Source organism: Halictus rubicundus, chromosome 4 (genome assembly GCF_050948215.1).
Source record: "Halictus rubicundus isolate RS-2024b chromosome 4, iyHalRubi1_principal, whole genome shotgun sequence".
Classification (NCBI taxonomy): Eukaryota; Metazoa; Arthropoda; class Insecta; order Hymenoptera; family Halictidae; genus Halictus; species Halictus rubicundus.
Window position 1 is genome coordinate 16518938 of NC_135152.1, and position 22666 is coordinate 16541603.

The 22666-nt window shown below is 40.8% G+C and overlaps 2 protein-coding genes across 2 annotated transcripts in view; one reads left to right on the forward strand and one right to left on the reverse strand.

Annotated features, from left to right (window-relative positions):
- The window catches only part of LOC143353665 (uncharacterized), a 466044-nt gene that overhangs the window by 218583 nt on the left and 224795 nt on the right, over positions 1-22666 (reverse strand). The gene's annotated exons all lie outside the window — the stretch shown is intronic.
- The window catches only part of Ci (transcriptional activator cubitus interruptus), a 195766-nt gene that overhangs the window by 163867 nt on the left and 9233 nt on the right, over positions 1-22666 (forward strand). The window contains exons 2-4 of the mRNA XM_076787159.1: positions 3815-4065; positions 5191-5280; positions 13183-13380. Of these exons, the coding sequence (XP_076643274.1) occupies positions 3815-4065; positions 5191-5280; positions 13183-13380 (539 nt within the window). The remainder of the gene's footprint in view (positions 1-3814; positions 4066-5190; positions 5281-13182; positions 13381-22666) is intronic.

The following is a 22666-nucleotide window of genomic DNA, read 5'->3' on the forward strand; positions in this document are numbered from 1 at the left end:
GTTTCTTCCATTTCTGACCTTGCATGACCTTGAAGGTCACTGCGCAGTATACGGATGAACTCGTCTAGACACACGCTTTCATGTGATATGAAAAATATACAGCACTGCATTTAAAAAATTGAAGGTCACCTTCATATCTAAGAAAATAGTATAAACACAAAAAAATCAGAAAAAACAGTACTACTTTTTCCTCTGTTTTCTAATATTTGCTATTTACAAGAAAAACGCTGGCTAGTAATAGTGTGAACACCCTGTATACACATAATTTAGGCATTGAACTCTACATGTTTTTCTTTTGTTCAGCGAATGTTTTTGTTATTCAAACTAGTGCTTATCAATGCTTCCACTAAATCATCATTGTTTGTAATGAAATAGCACAATTTGGACAGAAACTACAGTTTTCAATCAAAATTAAGGGCCTTGTCTCAGATAATATACAGGGTATGCAATAAAAAGGAATCGTTAAAAAGAGTAAACTAAAGACTAATATTTACGAGATAGTGTTTAATATCCCTCAATGAAGAAATCCTGGTGAAAACTTTATCATCGACTAGCCATTGTTGTCACGATAACGCTACTGTGAATGAAATTGTCGAAGCTCGCGAGAAACGTAAAATTCGTGCGGCACTCGGCAAGGTAATAATATTGTACCTCACGTCGATGACGAAACGATTGAACGATCGCGACGTCGAAGATTGGACACGCGATCCTGGCATCGTCAATATGACGATGCTCTTTCTCGGAGGGTAAACTCGAGAATAATTCATCGGCCGTGTCGGTTGAAAAAGCGAGCACGGTTTTTACCGCGAAGAACGGCCGGCAGTTTCAAAGGCGAGGTAGATCCTCAATTTCCCCGTAGGATTTTACCGTAGCCCCGAGGAAATTCCCCGGTGCCGCGACCTTGGCAGTGAGGTACTCCAGCTTCTCGGAGACTTTCGCCGGCGCAGAGGCGGCTCGGCGGGTTTCCAATAAAGATCTCAAGCCACCTGACGTTCCTCGCGATTCCTCGAAGAATCCTGGCTCCGTGCTGAAAGACGAAGAGAAAGTGAAAGAGGGCGCGCGAGCGAGAGAGACGGAACGAGAGAAAGAGAGAGGGAACGTCATTGCAAAGAGGCACTAACGACGAGACCGAGCGAGGAGGATATCTTTGAAGGTACGAGACACGCGTCATTTCCCCATGTTCCAACCGTGGCGAACAGCAGTCAGTCAAAACACGTGGCGCACCCATTGCGAGGACCCTATCACGCGCCCTGTCCTCTTCAGCGTCGCTCTGTTTCACGAAATCAGCGCCAAACGCGACTATCTGCTCGGACTAGACCTCCTGTAAAACGATTTTCAGTACTCGGTACAAAAACCAGCAAGACTGCCTCTCCCATCTTATTTTCTGCATTTGGGTTAGGTTAGTTCAATCCCTCAGTAAGGGGGTTGTAATATGTCACAGTCGTAACCGTAATCTGTGATTTAGACTTCTTAGTATTCTTCGCGATTCAAAAGTTCTAGAAAACAAAGAATTATCCGTAAAAGTGTATCGCTCCTAGTAATCTTTGTTTAGCCAATTTTTCATATATTCACCAGCGTCAGTACGGTGCAGATACATCCTTGAAGAGTCGATTACTTCTTGGAACGGTTACTACTCCATTTCCATCTCGAAACTCTGATTAATCTGAATTTTGTATCACGCGAAGTGCCGCAGCAACATGTACAACCAAAGTTCCAAGAAATCTAATCAGATTTATTACAGCCACTGCTGTTTTAACTTTTCTAGTATGAACTGTGTAGGTCCCAACGAGATTTTTATTTACTTTTCAAATTTAAATTGTGGTAGTCATATATGACTGACGTGGCAGTGAACGTGTTAAGAGAGAAATGGTACTTTTGGACCATTTGTGAACTTCCTATGCCTCGTTCCAACATCATCGATCGTTGTTGCGTAGAAGAGTGAAAGCCCACGTGCAATCGCTTCGAAAACGGTCGTTTCAGGTGTCCGTGTCATCAAAACATGGCAGAAGTAGTTATCCCCAAATGATTCGCGTGAGCTGTTCCGTAAGAGCGCTCGAGAGCACCGTTGGTGTTCCTTACCGATACAAACTATCAATGTGCGTAATCCAGGGAAAGTGGAGCAACAGAAAGACGCCGACAAATCACCGGTAATCCCGAAGAAGACACAGAACGCGGCTGAAACGTGCAGGACACGCATCATTTCCCAATAACCCGTGCGTGACGAATGGCCCGCGGTCCTCGAATTCGCCAAGAGTTTGTTCTTGTTACCGGCGACCGTGCTTCCGCACGCTTTTCTCCGAGGCTAAACGGAGGAAAAAAAAAAAAGAAAAAGACGAATCGGAGCTTCGAGAAGAAGCTCGGCGACGAACAAGCCCGCCATTGGTACGAGACACCTGTTCCATCATCAACGGGGACGGAAATAGAATCTTTGACGAAGAGACGCACGCCATTTGTCGCGGCTTCGTGCGTGTCGTAATTCCATTCGTCAAACGAGTGCTCCTTTCTTTGCATTGTCCTTCCGACATGATTAATTTGCCGTCTCGGTAGCCTGCTCTTCCTGTGAGACGCCTCTCTGTGCACTTCTTTAAACGACCTTACCGAGGAAACGTGCGCTTTCGGTTTTTGCGTATAGCCAACTTTCAAACGAACCACGATTCCGTTTCACCTCTTCAGGAATACTGGCACATTTCTTTCTCAAATGAAAATTATTCCAGGTAAAACAAAATCAATAGTTGCTGAAGAACAACAGAGTAACTACCGGGATCTCTCGAAACAAAAAGTTCTCCGTACGGAGACTACTAATAACAGTCTAATCAAACGAGAAGTCGTTGTATCTCTTCTTTCTACTTTAGACAATTCACCCTGAAGAGGATAACGTTAAACGTACGAAGCATTGAAGATTAGAATTTTTTGGATTCTTCGTTATTTTTACAACGATACGCGGACTGCGTATTTTATGCACTTATGGCGAATCGAGTAGATCGAATGCCAAACTTAATCGAAAGATATATTATTTCCGACTTGTTAAAATTATTGCAGAAAGAAACGTCTGTTGTATAGTTTTTGAACCTTGAGAAAAGTTTGTTGTATTCTGTAAAAGTTGTTCTCTTGTTTGTAATCTTTGTATCGCATTCTTCATCATGTTGAAATAAATCTCATATAAGATTTTCTATAATAAAAAAAAATCTTGAGAAAATCCGCAGTCTAATAATATGTGATCGAACAAAGTATTCAACAGTCTTAGTAGACGCATCTCTGTAACTTCGGTAATTCTGAGATAAGAAATGCGATACCGATCATTTGATGACCTGATCCAGAATATACATAAAAATAGCGTAAAAATGGTTAAATTCTCAGCTATTTAAAACTCCAAATTGGGCTCTAAATTAAATATGGGCTTCCTTGAAGGGGCAATTAAATAAAAAATATCACTCTTCGCTACCTTCACTGAAACAACTACGGCACCAAGTAGAGGACCAATGGACATCAAAATCTCGAGGATATGATAAAACTCTAGCTGCAATAATGCCAAAACAATTCGCATCTATCAGAGCAGTCCAAGGTTCTTAAATAAAATATTAAATATATTTCTTGGTTATAGTATTTTGGACTGGTGAAAGAATTGAGTCAGGAATAAAATACTGTAACTGGTAAATGTAGTAAAATTAAAACATTATAAACACAGAAATGATGATGTTCTGGAAAAATTGTTCCATTGGTTCAATTTTTCTCCTCGGTGAAAGTTTTAACGGGTTGAGGTGAATGAATGTGGTTCGTAGAAGAAGAAGGGTGTTAACGGAGTTGATCTTTTTAGATTGTCAGGCAGCACAACGGCGATCGGCAGCGCAGGCGGTGGTGGTGGCGGCGGAGGCGGTGGTGGCAGCGGAGGTGGCAGTGGTGGCGGCGGGGCTGCTGGCAACGGGACTTCCGGTGGCGATTTCCTCCGCAGAAGTCACCCCCTCTCGGAGCACACGGCCCTGCACCCCGCCTATCGGCTCAACTACATGGACCACCTTTACCACCAGCTCCAGGCCTCCACGCACAGTCCCAACGCCTCGTTACACGGTAATTACCTTCGCTTGTACTTGTTCCGAGATAATTAGAACGATAGCAGCCGGCTACATCGCCTAATTTTCCCTCGGACATTTATTCGTACTGGCGATGTACAGTGGCCGGCATTTATTATTATTATTATTCGGACACTCCTCACGATGGAATTACTTTTTCAAATCGAACCACACGACTGGAACCGTTTTAACCTTCTGCGGTCCAAAGTGCTGCATTTCATTTCAGAACTTGCTGCAACATCGTGTAACTCAATTACATTCTCGAGACCAGACTGCGGATTTTAGGCATTCACGACAAAAATGCGTGGTCGAAATACGAAACAGTTAAAGAATTTGAAGAATGCAAACAGATGCTGTTGTACCATCTTTAACTTTCTAAAATTGTTAAGAGAAGACGCGAATGCTTGTGTAACACCTGTTTCTCGCTATCGAAAACAATGTTTGTTTTGCGTATAAATCCACAGTCTACTCATGATTCACTTTGCGAACCTGTAGAGAACAATTAAGGAATGCTATTGCTCCTAGATGCCACGTAATTGTGGCATTATTGATGAATATAGTGTGAATCGTAAAATAAGTACCTAACTATTGGTGCAAAAGTGAATGTCGAGGTTAACACAGGACTACAAAGGGTTAATCAGTTAGAAGGATTTATTTACTAGATGATGGATAAAAGACATTTTTTCCGAAATCACGAAGAAAATAATAGTAGTTGCTTTCTACAACCTCTTTATTCCGACTTACATAGAATATTTCAAGCATCTGTTCGGTATGCTTGTGTCGGTTATACGCGTTCTGAAAACTTCATTAGCAACCAACCGCAATTTTTAAAAATTACTCTCACGTGTGAATCATATTTCATTCTCTACGTCTCATCGTTATCTTCTTAATCTAATGAAACCAGTCTCTGTAGAAAGAGATCCGAGTCTATTGTTCCACTTGAAGATCGAGAAGCTTTATGAATGGGGCCCGCATTTCCGGCGGAAGGATCTCTTGGATCACGAGTTCTTTGAATCTGGCACATTAGACCCGTTTTGAACACGATCAGATGCTTTCTATTCGAGAACATTTTTTATTGTGTTCGCGTATGTCACTTTTAACGATACTTTTCACCATTTTTCAGGACTGGGTGGTTTGGGGCCCGAGTACCTCCTACACGCTGCGGGACCTGCGAGTACGCTCGCTTCCACGGAATTCCCTTTCTCCATTGACGGTAAAACTTTAATTATTTATGTGAAATCTTTGCGAATCAAATTTTCTTATGTACCCTTGAACCTACTTCTTTGAGGTCAATATTGCTTTCCTCATTAGATCTAATAGTGATTTCAACTAGTCATTAGAAAATTAGAAACGTCTGTCGCGTCAAAATAAACCCAATACGCCCTATGTTGCTAAAATTGTTTTTTTTTTTTGTCATTCGAAGAATACAACATGCAGTTGTTTCAGACGGAAAGAGAAAGTTAAAGTCAGGTAAAGGATTTTTACCCTGAACTGGTACACTGTAAACTGTACACTAACTTTCGCTACTATACTGAACGATAATTGCAAATATCAAGATTCTTTAACTTCTTTAGAACCTAGACTGTTGAGAGTTAAATTAGTTGAGGGGGGATTCTTGTGTAAAGCAGGAGAATCATCTAAAATTTTAACGTTTTTTTTTTTCTAGAAAATTGTTGGCTATAGAAGTTTATTATTTTATAGGTACAAAGATACATCTAAAGACTAGAAAAAAAAGTTTTTTATCACCGTTACATCAAGTTGCATACAATTGCTTTTATTTTCTTCAGCTGCCATTATTGCCGTGCATTGCAGCACTTGTATCAATCATTAGATCCTAAATATTATGCTAGGTACAAAAATCTGACAAAAATTACGAAAATTAAACAAGTTTCACGTTTTCAAAACAAAAATTAACTTTTTTCAATTGAAAGATTGGGTTTATGGAAAAAAATATTATAAATGAGAAATGCAGCCAAAATCTGTAATATTTAAAGTAATGTAAGTATTGTATTGTATTGTATAGTTGTATAGTTTAAGTAATGTAATGTATTGTAAGATTCTATTCAAAATCGTTTAAGGATATTTCCAAAATAACGAAATGTAGTTATGCTTGAAAATTATTTGAAATCGTTAAAATTTGAAAACTTTAACGCAAATGCGACACACAGGTTCTCGTTTCGATTGCTTCCAAATTTTACACACCTCATTTTCTCACCAAGTCTCACAATTTAGAGGGATAAGGCTAAAAATATCTCAAAAAAAAAAAAGTTTTTGACCCATGTGGCTAAGGACCACCCTACTGACGATGTTAGAAGCGAAAAGAAAATTCGTGTAATTAGCCCTTAATAATCAGTACCACATAACCTCATTGCCTGTTAAATTGTTAAATCAATATTTCGCGTTTCATTAACACACCCTCAGAATCTGAAGTTAATCCGTCAATTAATTTTCGTTTTATGTGATTTTAAAGAAGTCGTAACAAAAAGTACTGAACTCCCCGAAATTAATTACCGACCGAGTCAATAGTTAATCCGTGCGATATTACCGGCTCGAGGGGTTAAAATAAACGGGTACACGTTTATTTAATATTACACGGTTCAACATCCTGATTCGTTTATTACAAGTTAAAGTCTCAGTTAAAAGTCTGTTCGAGAATGTTGAAACGGCTAGTTGGTCGCCGAAAAATCGAAAGCTCGAGATTCTTTTCGGGCGTTCGTCCGGGCGGCGACAAGTGAATCTAATGAAAGATCCTGATCTACGGCATACGCGACTAGCCGTAGGTGTAGTAGCACTAGCAGCAGGTAGGAGATCGACCGGTTAAGAGGCCGAGAAGCTAAAAGACGACTGAAAGGGTAAACGGGGCCTCGTTAGTCGCCACCGCCGCATAATTGAATCGACTCGGAGCGACACGACCTCATTAACACCTTAGCGCCTACCCTACAGGTTGTCTCACGTATCTTCTCCTCCTTCTTCTTCCTCCTCTCGCCCCTCCTCCCACGTTTCTTCATCGTTCGCGTTCGGTTCTCCTTTTTGTTCTGCTTTCCGCCCTCTCGATCGAGTTACCTCTACCGAATATTCTTTGTTCACATTGTTCGTTTCGTCTGCGATTATAATGCATAGGCGGCTCGCAGTATATTCAAAGTTTTCTTAACCCTCAGGTGGGGCACGATGACATGTCAATCCTCCGACGACGAACCATACCTACAACAATACAATTGATAGACTAGACTTTATGCAAAATAAACATATTCTATAATGATTGTGGGAAGCAGGAACTAAATAAAAATTGATTCCATCCCTTAACGATATTGTTACATTGAAAACAACGATACAATATTTTGAAATTTTTCTAACCTTTTGCTGTTTTATATTTCACCCAGCTAACTTCTTCGTAAATACATCAAAATTCGCTGCTTTGGTTATTCATTTTACGAAACATATTTTTGTCCATTTAATTGAATGGCCAGAAACTGAGTAATTAGATAACAATTTTGATACTCTGGGTCGAAGTAGACCCAGACACCGCCGTCGGAGGGTTAAGGAATATAATCCAAACGCAATAGCAATGTAATTTGCAGCAAAATTAATAATTATATTGGACACATAAAGCTACATTTTATTCGAAATTTTCTAATTGCCCAGCATTGACGAAATCAATTATCTATACTGTCACGGGTCGTCACAGACCCAACGATGCCAGCTGAGGGTTAAACATCTCGTAGATCTTTGAATGCAAACGCGTATTACGTGTTTTTTATTACTACTTGGGGAATTATTGCAGGTTAAGGTTGAATTAAGAGTTTTATTAAATGTTCAGAGTAGCTTTACTTGTTTGTAATAACAAGTAGATTGCGGATTCTATGCAGAAGAAACATTGTGTTCATAATTTTAACAATGCGCAAATAATATTGCAGTGTGACAAGTGTTTCTTTCAGACTTTTCTTTACAAATTTTTCATAAAAATTCGGAAAAACTTGTTAACATAAGCTTCATGTATACGCATTTATTTGTCTTCGGAGAATGCTTGCATACGGCAAAAGTATAAGTATAAGGCAAACACAAATTGTCACATATGTTGAAAAAGTACGATTTTGCAGAGGTAAAGTTCGACTAGCAGATTCGAATATATCAAATTCGAGTTACAGAGGTAAAATACAGCATCCGGAAACGCGGTAGATAATTCAGTTTAGTCTGAATTTTACTTATGGGGGTTTCCGCAGCGGGGACGGAAAACGGGAAGTAGTTTTGTTCTCGAGTCACGGAGGTTTCGAGTTATGGCGACTCGACTGTGCTATTCCGTCGGGTGCTGGTGATTTGAAAGGACCTGTAGCGCGGTAGCATGCGGTGAGCAGCGTCGAATGAGCCGCGCCGATCGGAGTGCCCGATTGCACCAATTTACATGTCTCAATCCCATGTTAGCCCCACGAGGGGCACGGGTGAGGGGAGATTGGAACGTATGGAACGTGTAGAGTCCAGAGGGTCGTGGGTCACGAGGACGTTCGGGGGTGAGGCGAGGGGGGACGACCGGGAATCGTTCGCATATTCATTAAGAGTCCTCTTCTTCTTCACTCCAATGCGCGGGGCCAACGGATAAACAGCGCAACCCTGCAGATAAGAAGATCGATTCAATGGTGGAAAAAGTGCATCGAGAAATCACGTTCGAGAACGCGTGCATGTACCTCTGCACGGTCAGGAACGGGTAATGGAAACATTTACACATCATCGATCCTTTAGAGCCCGACTATATGAGGATCCTTGAGCGAAAAAGGAACGAAATACGGTTGATTTTCTTTTCGTCTCGCGGCGGGTGGTCTTCTAATTGGTGGAAAGTATAGTCCTTCAATTCTTACAGCTCGGCGTTCCTTATTCGGTGAATTGTATTTTAGGATTTCTTCCGGGGAAGTGAACGGTGGTCGTACATCAAAAAGAACAAACGAGCAAAATGGACGACTAGTGTTTAGGATCGAGAATCTGGTTTGGCGTTTATTGAACAAGTAGATGCTGACATTCTTGGCCAGACGTTCCTTCAGGTTCTACAGGTTTTACAGTTGAAAATATCGATCTTAACACTTGGAACAGTTTCACTAAATTATTTGCACGTTCGCTGTACAAGTACATTATGTTCTGTTACAACATTATTATATCGTTATGTTAACGGTATTGAATCATTGATAAAATCAGAGAGTAATTGCATTAAATTTTCTATTTCAAATATTTTCATTTGCGATGACCATGAAGTACCGGGACTATGTTTGCGTTAGATGTTTTGTAGTTATGATGCTTTCGACATTATTAAAGTATTTATTTATTCCAATTATATTAATTGTCACACTATGTTCATGTCCATAAGACTCTGTAAGGGGCATTTAAATTTCCATTTTTTTTATGATAGCTTTCAGACTAGTTTCGAGGTACACCGTTTGATCCTATGCCAGAAACGCTTTTTTAAGTGCTCACTACAGTTTTCACTATTTCACACCCTGTTACAATGGACCCAAAATTTTCTACAACGTCCAGTATCGTCACAGTCAGACTCTCTGTCTCCCACTCTTATGCCTCAAATCTAAATTAATTTATAATCATCTAAGAAAGTAGAAATCTATAGCAATTAGTTGCTGTGTGTCAACAAGAACATACGACTTTTTAAAATAGCTTGAAAATAAGTACCTTGGTACACAGGCATTGATGTAAGAACTAATCGGACATTTTTGCAATTTCTGTCCGAGGGATTCTCAGTTTTTCAGGTAATCACAGTAGCGTAACTCTTCAAACATTTGCGTCCGTTTCTTTCTTGCTCATGGAGACGTCCTACGTCCCCTGTTCGTCTTTTCCGCCGTTTCTCGTCCATCCAACGTTCCCCCTCGCATCTCCGTTTCCACTAGCACGGCGTTCCTCGTGGCTCCTCTATCTCCCCGTGTCGTCTCACACGAGGAACGCGATACAGAGAGCCACGAGGAGGTTCGAACCAGCTCTTTCTCCTCGGTTTCCACTCGGTTGATCGCTCGTTTGCGCACAACGGGTATAGAATTACTCGCGGTTGAGGCCCCGGGTCCGTCTCCCTTCGCGTCGCGCGAACGAACGCGCTCCTTTATCCCCTCGCCGGTTTATTAATTCGAGCACTGATCAAATTTACGGTGGTCAACAAGCGTACGGACGAGCAGGGGAGCGAGACAGAGGGACGTAGACACGGACACGAACGCGGGAGAGAGAGAGAGAGAGAGGAACGGTTGCCATGCGGTTTTTCCGCATGAGCTGGAACGTTTAAGGTTCCTCGACAGGCCCCCGTGGCAAGGCGGAACGATTTCGTTTCTCTCGCCACCGCGCCATGCGCTTTCGGGATTCTCGTTCTTGTACCGCAATCAAGCTGAATTTACTCCGATCAAGATCTCCGTTTGCGGTCGCCGAGAATCTTTGTAACTTTAAAGGCAACCCGAGCGAATCCGCGTACATGCGTTCGCGCTTCGCTGCATTTTTCGCGCAACGACGCGTCGCCAGAATCGAATCTTCGATTGTCGTACAGTGACCGGAATTCGTTTAAACGCACGTGAAAAAATCAGGATTTTTTGGGGCTAATGGTTCAAAATTTTAACAAGAAGCATATAGTAATAACTGAGGATTATAAATATATTTATATACTATAAGATTTATATATATATATATATATATATATATATATAATTTAATTGTTTAATGTTGCCTCAACATCAAAGGTCATTAGCAACACGGTACATTTTCTTACAATATATTATACATATTTGTATGTACATATATATTTACATAAACATTTATGCAACAATTTGTACAAACGAAACCTTATTTTTCGTGCGAAATTCGTTTAACACGTTGACTGCCATGTCACCCACACGTGGGTGACGGAATTATTTGTCCAGGTTTTAAAATGAATTTTTATGTCAATATATTGATTGGAACAAATTTGATTAGGGCCAGTAAAATGTAAGAAAGTTGGGGGACTATTCGATTTCATACATTTATATTTTTGTCAGTTTTTATTTCATTAAATAATTTACTTCGATTATTATTATATGCTTCTCGTTAAAATTTTGAACCATTAGCCCCAAAATCTCGATTTTCTTACGTGCGTATTATATCCTAATTGTATTTTGTAATTTCCGCCAAAAACGAAAGTCATATTCAGCACGTCGAAACGAGCAGAATGGCGTGTAACAGGTGTCAAGAACTTGGGTGAGGGGGGCAATTCGAAAGTCTTACCTTTTCAAATGTTTTGGGTACCTAATAATTAGGAAATTATTGGGAAGTACACGATCGAATAGCACCGACTAATTTTTCTCGTAAATCCATAAAATCTGACGGTTAACTTTCTACAAGTTAAATCGCAAGCTCGAGCAAACATGAATCCCGACAAAATTAATTAAAGGGCATGGGAGAAAATTCAGGAAAGTACGAGAGTGAACGTAAGAGAGGTAAAAAGCAGAAAACGAATAAGATCGTGGAGGATCGAGGTGATCGAGGTGGAAGCGAAATGGAGAGAGGCGGGGTACCGGAGAACCGCCACCATATAACCAACGATGCTTCGTACAAGCGAGCCGCCACCACGAGCTTAAGAAAGTGGTTTGTATATTACATCGTTGGCCTGCGGTCGCAGGCAAATCGCCGCTAAAACGTCCTGGCCGCAGGATCGAGCCTCTTCGTCGCTCTTACACCGTACCATCTTCGCCTCTTCCCGTTTTTCCATCGCCCTCCCCGGTTAGTTTTGAATACTTACCCGGTTACGAGCACGCTCCGAAAGCCGGACTTTTAACATTCTTGTCCCGCGAGAAGAAATATCCCCTGATACTACCCGCTGCAAGAATTCGTAGCACTTAATTGAACTGGTTCCTCGGCCGTGGCCGCCGTTTTCTATGGAAATCTCGCTGTTGCGGGCACGATTCGAGCACGAGTCGACGTCTTTTGTGTTTGTTGTCGGTGGATTTTATGCAAAATCAAAGTTTCCTGCATCGATTCGCGAAACAGGAGCCTAATAAAAAGATGCTATTCCTTTAATCGTCATAACAATACATCTTTGAATTCTTTTAACTATTTTACTCTTCTTCGAATTCTATCTATTCAGTTTTGTTATAAATGACAATGTGAGCGTACAATAATTCTAAAATGGGAGGAGTTGGGTTCATTTTTAACTAGAGTTAAAATGCTCCATTTGGGGTAATTCCGAGCGCCACATTTTGTTTTCTATTTAATAAAATTTTACTGAAAATAATTGAAAAAACAGGCAGGTACAGTTCCATTGTTTATTTCAACCTCTTTAAGAAAATATAACGCAAAGTGCGTAAAACTTTCATATTAATATGTCAGCATGCTGAGAAGGTAATAAAATTTGTACTGACCACTTCCAAAAATATTTCAACAGAAGTTTGGAGCGCTAAGAAGTTTTTATACTTCTGTTACACGTGAATAATATAATGCACGTGTTCTTCGTTTTGAGATTATTTAATCGTCCAGTATTGCCACAATAATAACTGGTGCATCTCACCTGTATGGGGCGTCACTTCCGGAATTACACTAAATTCAAATTTTTAGGAGCCAGTTTAAATTATCGGCTACTGATACTAAGTCTACCATGAGTCTACCACTATTAATGTTAATATAGTTAATGCGAAAGTGTGTAAGAAAATGGATACGTTAGGATTTTCCTAGGTCTTCGACATGAAATCGTTAAAGATAAACCAGTACCTTCTGCAATTACTAATCGCCTTTACGCTAAGTTTCGTGAAAGTGCTTTTTCGTCTGGCTCCGAACCAACCCTTACGAGGTTATAATTTAAAGGATGATGCGTGCAAAATGAGTTTCCAATTTGACAGAATAATTATTCAACTAATATGTTTCTAGTTCATTTTCTAAGATTGACCACTGTGCGTTTATCACCCCCCCCCCCCCCTTGAAAGAGTCAATGAACATGTTCCTGGTTTATTTTCTCAGATTGACACGATCAATTCAGTGGCAATTTTGATAAAAGCGATTTTTCGTCCGGTTCAGAAGCAACCCTCGCAATATATTAATTTATCGAATGATACGCGAAATGATTTCCCATCTCTGTGGAGTAATAATTTGAACTAACATGTTCCTGGTTTATTTTCAGTGTCAGCGTCATCGAGGCTAGGAAGTCCGCGTGCCTCGACGATCCGAGCGAGCCGGAAACGAGCGCTAAGTAGTTCTCCGTATTCCGACCGCTTCGACATCGACAGCATGATCAGATTCAGCCCGAACAGCCTGGCCTCGATCGTGAATGGATCCCGGAGCAGCAGCGCGAGTGGCAGTTACGGTCATCTTTCTGCCGGTAAGTAAACCATTTTTACGCGTCGTTATTGCCACGCCGTCTTCGCCGTCGCGAGCTCGATGAATTATTCACCCAACACGATTCAAACGAGCGCAATTAAAACCCAAATCGAGGAGCGTAGCAACAGAAGAAAACAGTTTCGACGACTGTTTTTGCGAAGCCGTCGGGAGCCGCGATGTGTAATTTTAAAACGGAAACGATATCTCTGTCCTAATTTTTATAGACAATTTCCCGAAGAAATAAGGTTCATCGCGCGGTACAGTTAAACGTTGTATAATTGAGAAAAAACTTTTACGTTGATGGTGTTTCATTCTATTCCACCCTTATTTATCTCTCCCATTGATTTGATATATTTTTTACTGATTCTGAATGAAAAGTGTACATTATAATACATCATTCTGTTCGAATGGTGCAAATAGTGCTTATCTCATTTTAACTCGGGTTTTCACCAAGGGGTGAATTAAGTTGTACAGATGAGATTTACGTTTTTTTGTACGTGTTTAAATGGCTATGTTATACAAAAATACGCTGTCGTATTTGGTAGAGTCTATAGAATTGTTCTCTTTAAGACTAATTCTTCTGGATTTTACGATTGAAGTACAAAAATTGTTATAGTTGAAAACTTGTCTTCCGTTACCATGTCTTATTTTATTATTATTGTCCTGTCTGTCTATAGATAATTAAATATGGCAAAAATTGCGAGGAACCGCGAATTAGATCAATCGTGTGCCGATCAAGTGTGTGCCGATCAAGTGTGTGCCGAGTATTGCAACGCCATAAATGTCATCCATACCATATTTCCTTACATCAGAAGCTTCATGGCAACGACGTTGAGAATCGTGTTGCTTCTTGTACACGGGCATTGCAGCAAATACAAAGAATTGAACGGTTCCTTTATGAAATTCTCTGTACTGACGAAGCTACTTTTTCTAACCACGGACAACTGAATACACATAATATGCATTATTGGTGCACTGAAAACTCAAAATGGTTTCGTCAAGGTGTACACTAGCTGTGGAATGGTTGGTGATAACACATGAATTTTTCGGCACAAAACCTCGATGACCTTGAAATCTCAAAAAATATAACCTCGAACAAATTTGTTTGCCCGTCATAATATTTGCCCCTCCGAACCAACTAATGTTTTCCTCTGAAATTTTCTTCTATCGTAAAGAACAACCGAGATATTATGGTCGAGTTAGGTGTGTCACCGTGTATATCCAATATTTGCGATAACAGCTTTTGAGTTATCGACGATATTACTTTCGCCCCCGGTGTCCCCTGCGCTGCGTTTCGACTCATTGTAAATCAGTCGCGGATATCGGCGCGTCGATTCCATGTATAACAACTGTGTCCGCGTAATTATTCGTTCTCGGTCCGCGGAGGGAACCGAAGAGAGACGTCCCGCGCGATTTACACCGCGAATAAATATCTCGGCAAATCGCGGCGCGGCGAACCCATAATTAAGAGATCGCCCGCGCGCCACGTCCACCGAAAACGTAAGTCACCGGCGTTTAACCGGCGTGTTTTCACCGAACCCGTACCGTTCGGTGATTGATTGCCCGTAATTACGCCGGCCGTCGTGTAAACTCGTCGTCGTCAAGCACGGCGAGACGGCGGCGGCGGCCACGATCGGATCTCGACGGGATCGTAAATGTTTCACGCGCGCGGATACGCGATACGTGAATTATACACGTGTAATTATACGTGTACCCGGGCAGAAGTTGTTAATGCGACTACCGCGCAACGGCCATATTTTCCAAGTTATTGCCGCTACTATGCGACGAATAAATGAACCTCGTAAACAGCCCCCTCGAGGCTGGCAAATAGCTTCGTAAGGAAATTAGGTGTACCTATACTCGGAGATACCAACATGGCGGCCGGCGAGCTGTTCGCGGAGACGAGCGCTCTTAACCCTTGGAAATTTCGCTCGTTTCGTTTTATACACCCCATAAAATCCTCGAACTCCTTCGAATCTCCGTTGACGTTTTGAAGGATTCGTCCCAATTTGGAAATTAATCGCGTTACGAGTCGATTGTGTGTGTACCCATTATAAGATGACGGACGAAACACGCTTTATCGAGGATGGCGGATCATTTCTGTGACGACACAATTCATACTCCTCAAGATCATTTGCAGCGTTGTTTAATCATTTTTTGAAACGTGTTTTCCAAGGTACTTTTTCTAGACACGTCAGTTTTCTCTACCAATGGAACTACCTGCTAATTGCAATGATTTACTAGAAACTGAACAGTAAACTTCCGATTTCTATCCTCTGGGTCGAAATAGATCCAAGCTCCGCTGTCCAAGGGTTAAAGAATCCTCAATGTTTGATGTCTTCAACATTTGAAACATTTTTAAGCAATTGTCCAGTTCTAATGTAAAGTTGATACTTGTGGGAGAAAAGAAGTATGTGAAAGTGTGCACAAGGATGATGTAAATTCAATTTAATTTCATTGGTTCTTGCATAATCCAGTTATCAAGTTTCATTTACAACCTGTAATTAAGCGTATTCGCTAAAAACAGTCTCTAGAATTACATTGAGCTCATTTCATTATGCAATGAACATATTCACGTTCAGTCGTACATATTTTCTATTACACTACGTTTATTGGTCTCTTTTCATACATATTCAAAGGAAAATTCATTTTCCTTAATCATTTACCTGCCAGGGCCCGGCGAAGAAATAGGATGAAGACATTCGGATCGGTATTAACTTGTTTATTACATTCAAATGACAAACTTTGGTAGTTGCACTTTCTCGATACTAGCCTGCAGAGTTGTGCTAATTCAATTACATTGTATTTCAATTATATAGTAATTCAACTACGTCGTAACTGAATTACATAATTCAAACCTTTCGATTAATTAAATTACTAATTATTTTAATCATATGTGTAATTGAAATATAATGTAATTAAAATACAGCTCTCCAAATTATAGCCCAGAACTTTGAAGAAGTGCGATATATTTTTATATGATATTTTTCTTTCATACACTTGTTTGCTGTCTATGCGGCGTATTTTCTATTCCTCGTCCTTGTTCATAATACGTACCGGTATTTTATGTAATTTAATTGCAAAGTATTTTATAATTGTACTTCAATTGAATTACAAATTACGTTGTAATTTAATTGAATGAAGATCTGAATTATAAATTACAATGTTACTAAGTTGCAATGTAATTCAATTACTTTGTAATTATAATTCCTGGGGTAATTCAATTCAACACACTATAGAGATAGTTGTCTAGTTACGGAAAACACGTGACAAGCGACATAGTAAGAGAAGTGGGGGATTTCGTACACTTGATTGGTTACTTGCAGGATCTTTCATTCCCGTATAAACTTTAAGACAGGATCATTCATAGCTTCATCTATCGAATTTTTAAACATGTTTTTGCTTCGGGCTTCCCTGTCGAATTGTTAAATATCACCAGAGTGTAATAATTCCCCGAATTCAATTTCCTTTAAAAGAAAAAGGACCGATTAAATACCTGTCGCTTTCCAATGAACGAATTCCCCGCTAAATCAATCGTTGGAAACATCGGAATTAAGTTGTCGGGAAGCTCGGACAAGTGAGGAGATCTGGCAGGACAACACCTGTCGCACGCGAGATTTTCGAAATTCACCTGTTTTATGGTCCCCGCGGAGCCAATTTTATCGGCAGCCGAATGATCTCCATTAACCGATCCCGGTCCGGTCCGGTCTTCAATCACGGAGAGAACCCGCCGGCGGGTTACTTGCATAATTCACTTTAATATTATCAACACAGAGGCGCCCCCACCCTCCCCCGGTCGTATATCATTCCGCGCATGTTAACATTAGTCGTAAAACGTCCGCGTGATATCGAAGGCGTCCGGGTTTCTCAGGAAAACCGGGTTTCTGACCGACGAATTACCATAATCACCGGGACCTGTACGAAACGAATAAAGTCATTGGTGGCGGCGTTAACGCGGAGGGCCCTCGTCCTCGTAAGGATCGGTTTCTGACGTTTAAGGGCACGCCGATCAGGCATGCTGAGGGGCCAGTAGAGGGAGGAGCGAGAGGGGGCCCACGGGGCCCGAAGTATAGAGGATGGGCCCAGGCGAAGCATCGAATTAAGGTGCCGGTGCGCATGAAGCCATTATAAAGCCGGCTGCAGCGGTGAATCGCGGCCGGTACGCCCCACAAATCGGCCGGACCTCCTTGCACGCAAGTTAAGAGCGACCGGTAATTTGCGATTAAATGAAGTAATTAACGAATTAAAATTCAAGCTGCGCGACGCGGTCGTCGATCGTTTGTCAGCGTGGCGTCGTACGACGCGCACCGAGATATGCTACTGCTCGTCAAACGCGCTCCCATGATCAGTCTTTTCCCGCGGGAACGGTGGGAATCGATGGCAAAATCGATCCGGTTCTGATTACTTTGGTTTTTTTTTTCGTTATCCTGAACATTTTAACCGGGGATGACGAGTAAACTCGTACTTCGCGTTTATTATTACTATGTAGAATCACCGGGGACCATAACTGTTATAACCAAAAAGAAAAAAAAATCATGAAATAACAAGTATTTCGTCGACTAAAATCATATTGGTTACAAATAAGGATTATAAGTAACCGAAAGTTTTGTCTGTTGTTGGTAAACGTTATCGTTGGGAGAAATTCCTTTCGATCACTTAGAACAGTCATCAATGAGAGAAATTTATTTCAATCGCTAATAATAGTTATCGATGGGAGAAGTGTATTTCGATCGCTCAGAACAGTTATCAATGGGAGAAGTTCATTACGATCGCTCATAACAGTTATTGATGAAGAAAATTTGTAATAGTTATTATTAAACAGTACAACTTGCAAATGGTAGACGTTCAATTATTTTACAAATTGTTTAGTCATAAAATTAGTTGCTACAATCAAAATTTAATGTGACAAACATGAGTTTTATCGAGGAGGATCCAATTTTTTGGACATTAATAACTGTTATTTGTAACCAAAAAGTATAAAAATCGATTTTTTTAATCATTTTGTTCTTCGAATATTTTGCTGTATATTTTTTGTGCAGATTATCTGAAATTTCAATAACATTCAACTTCAGTAACATTTTATCAATTGTAACACCATCTTACACTTTAGGGTATTGTATTAATGCATACAAAATTGTAGAAGATACCGAAAAAATTCAAAACTCACAGAAAAAATTCTCGCCTACGTAGGTACATTGAATACGTGGGATGTAGTAGATTACAAAAAAAAAAGAAATTCTTCTACACCTATATACTGTACAAATTTCAACGTGAAGACTTTTTTTATCAATTATGTGCATTCACTTAACAGGCCACAATCGGCGAAACATGTAAAACAATTTGAATGAACGATCGTTAACGTCTAATTGAATTCGCTCGTTGCAACAACGAAGCGCAAGCAGAACGCTGCACTTTTCGCCGAGCGTCATCGCTTTCCCGTGCGTTGAACTCACCCCGCGCGATCGTCGCGCGTCGTTTCGACGCATCAAATCGACGCGGCTCGATAGAATCGAAACGCGTCAGGCTGCTATTTAACAACAGTGGCTTGATACACGATAATATATTAATACACGGCGCGGGCACGAGTCTGTACGATAAATTGCCGCGGCTAAATTAATCACGGTTCAATATGGTCTTGTCGGTGCGATACGTGACAGGCCTTCGAATCGCGTTTCCTTCTAATTCGAGCCTCCACTGACACCGTCCCTATCGCTGCTCTATAAATTAGCTTGGCTAATATTTATATTGTATTGACGCGTGTCAGCTTGCGCGGTTAACTGACCGTTTTATCATTCCCTTCTTTATTCCTATTTATAGCGATCGCGCAGTCATCGTTCCTCACGAATCAATACTAGACACAGATTCCGATGGTCGTGTGTTTTCAGTTCGAACTCGATCACCTCGGATCGTCGGCGATATTTTACGCACATGCAGCGTACAATATAATTTGAACTTGTGGTAAACTGTGAGAAATGTGTTGGTTAATCATGGTAATCACTCGTTTTATATGCACAGTCGAGTCGGAGAGTAAGTTAACGATTGGTGTATGTAGGCAAATGAATATGACAAAAGATGAAGGAATGTGTATTTTTCGAAAATTCTGCTCGGAGAGAAAATTAGAGGAAAAGTCTGGTTTACATTTGACCGACCCTCGTACTCCTGTTCCGTGGTCGTGTTCTTGGATCTCAACCGATTCCTCGAGTTTCCTCGAACCGGCCGTGTCCGATTTTTCCCATATTACCGGACGATTAACAGTCGTCGAAGGTTCAGCCGACGGCGATGCAATCGAGCCCCATTCAGGGTGCCATCACGTACGTGCGCCGAAGTACTTAGGTGACTAGTCACGCCCATGTGTCACCATGGTCTAGTCGGTGGCTCATAAAAGCAAGCGCGCGTTGCGTGCCCGCGGATGCTTAAGCGATTAGAACGAGCGTGGCGTCTCGTTTCGAAACTTTGTGCTGCCACTGGCGGCGTGCCGGTGATCGTCACGCGATCCACGAATCCCGGATCGCAAATAACTTCGGAAGATTCTATAATCGGCCGGCCACCGCCCCCCTACGAGCCGATAATTGCAGCTCGCATAACCGAATGGAAACATCAACCGATTCCGCGAACGGGCTCCATCGATACGGCTGGAAATTACAAGGGCTACCGGTTCTCGCGATTCCACGAGCCCCTCGGCCACAAGGTTTACGTCCTATTCTTCGGCGAAGAGGAACAAAATAAAAATCGCGTTTTACGCGCGAGATCGCGATACGTCGTTCTATACGAAACGCATACACGTATTTCTCGCGGTCGCATTGATCGCTTGTCGCGATTCAAAACGAACATAAACCGGCGCGCCGATGCTCGAAGCGCACGCCTACGATGCTTTATTTAAGAACACTATAATTTTCCGGAATCGGCCGTACGTTATTCCGGGAAACCGGCTATCTGCTCGTATACGGCACGATAATCGCTTAATCACCGTCGCGACTTCCTTTGTGCATCACCGCGCCGATGACGTATGAAAAATTTAATAAAGCGCGTTACACGCTGCCGGATGACCATAACGCAGGAAATCTCGCTGGTTTACGGTGTGTGGGCTTGTTGGCAATAATGCCGGTTTCCACGCACGGGCGATTCAAACGTTCGTCGACTATTAATAAAATGTTCACTGAAACTGAAAGGGGAAATTTAAGGCGGCATTAAATTCTTCGGGCTGCGGGGCATCAACCGCCATTTTCTAAGTCTTGAGCGCTCGCACCGTTGATTTCCTCGGTAGCTAGGAAATCACGAGTGTCAAGGGTTTTGGTTTTTTGAACGTTGTTGTTTGCTATTTCAACTTACAGTAGCACATAGATAGATAACTTGTCTTTGAACATAATCAACGAAGAAATATTTAATCTCTTTTTCGATTTTCTTTTATTTATACATCACATACGAGGTATGTTACCAATCAATAAAGTCGATTATAACTAGACCGTGGATTTTATGCATTTATTATTATTGCCGAAGATATTAAAAGAATTTAAAAGTGGTGTTACATTCTCTTGAATTGATCAAAATTATTGAACGGAGAAATACGTTTTTATGTAACTTCTAATTCCTACAATTGATTTAGGACATTTCTATTTTGCATAGATTACAAGACACAGGAGCGAAATAGACATTTGTTTCCTCTTTTAATTATTTTATTAAGCTGAAACCAATACGCTGGTGCCCCTAAATCTTTTTAATACGTCTACTGCTTTGAATTGTGCTTACCCATTTTTGTCATGAATGCATAAAATCCGCAGTCTAGTCATTAAGCACATTGGACCCACTCGAGACAATTTTGTGTCAAATATAAAACTGAAAAGACATTAGAAGAGTTTGAGTATACGGTTACATTATATTCGACTTTTTCAGATGATTCAAGGAGAAAGTAGATTTTTACTTAACTTCGGTTCCTTCGGATTCACTCGGACAATTATTATTTTGCGTGGAAGTCCGCAGTCTACAAGTTGTAAAAGATTTTGTACACAAGGTTATAATTTTTGTCCGGAACACCGAGCAAGTACTCGGCACAGGCACGACGATCGCTATAGCTTCACGGTTTCGTAAGAGAGGGCTTTAGCATTGAAATGCAAGCTTAGGCTACGTGCCGGAAGTCCGGCGTGCCGTGTTGCGACTGTCAAGAGAATGGACGCGGTCCGATTTCGATCTCTATCGATTATCCTCGTACACCCCCGTCTCCACCGGTGTCAACTATTAAACGCTATACCGCGGTCCCTCCCTCGCCGACAACGGTATCGCCGGAAGAAATCTTTCGCGATTGAATAATTTGCAGGGGAATGTTTTTTACCGTGTATCGTAACGGTATCGTTATTCGATCTGCTGCGGTATGTTCCTTCGAGATTAATCGCTGGGAAACTACACCGGCGACTTTTCATTGGGGTGGCGAGTTGTTGATGGATGCGATGCAGTAACGATACCGTCGGTTAATATTCAGCCGTTAATTATTCAGTGTACTTCTTTATCATCATTGTAACTGCGATCACCCTATAATTTCGAGTCGTTGTAATTTTATTGCGATTCTTCAACTACGAATTCGCACATTCCCTTCGGGTTAATCAGACAGTACAGTTGGTACTTACTTGTGTATACCTCCTTGTATGGGGTCCGTAATAAACCAACAGGACACTAAAAGTAACTGGCACGTGTAAAAATTACAAGATTGTATTTATTTAAAGTTTGCCGGATTTTTGTCTTGAACTGTAGATTCTGTACATTTATAAAAATGAATAAGAGAAACTCTGTGAAAACATTGCATGCATTTAGAGACATAATTACATTATCTCTGTCTTATTAAAAGTATTAAAAGAGGAAATACATTTTCATGTTATTTCCTTACAATTGTCTTGAAAATGTTTATTTTGCAAAATGATCTGCAGTCTGGTTATGATACATGAATGAAAAGCTTACATGATCAGTTCCTATGACAAAATCTTTACAATTTTAATGACTGTAAAATAAGATATACATACTCGATTCTGATCGAGTACGATTATGTTCTTGTTAATGCTTTATTAATTCCCAAATCTCTAGCTATTTAACTGCAATGTTTCCTTCTAAATTCACATTGTGCACATTTGTTGAGAACGAAACGAATTTGTAGGATAACGCCATTTTGCTAAGGGTCGCGTAGGAACTGTGGGAGATTTCGTTTGCCGGAACAATGTTGTATAGCAGTAAAAGTATTTTTCCTAGATGCGCATTAAAATTTGTATTCTAAATCTTGAATTTTTAATCTTAATGTAGTTTTT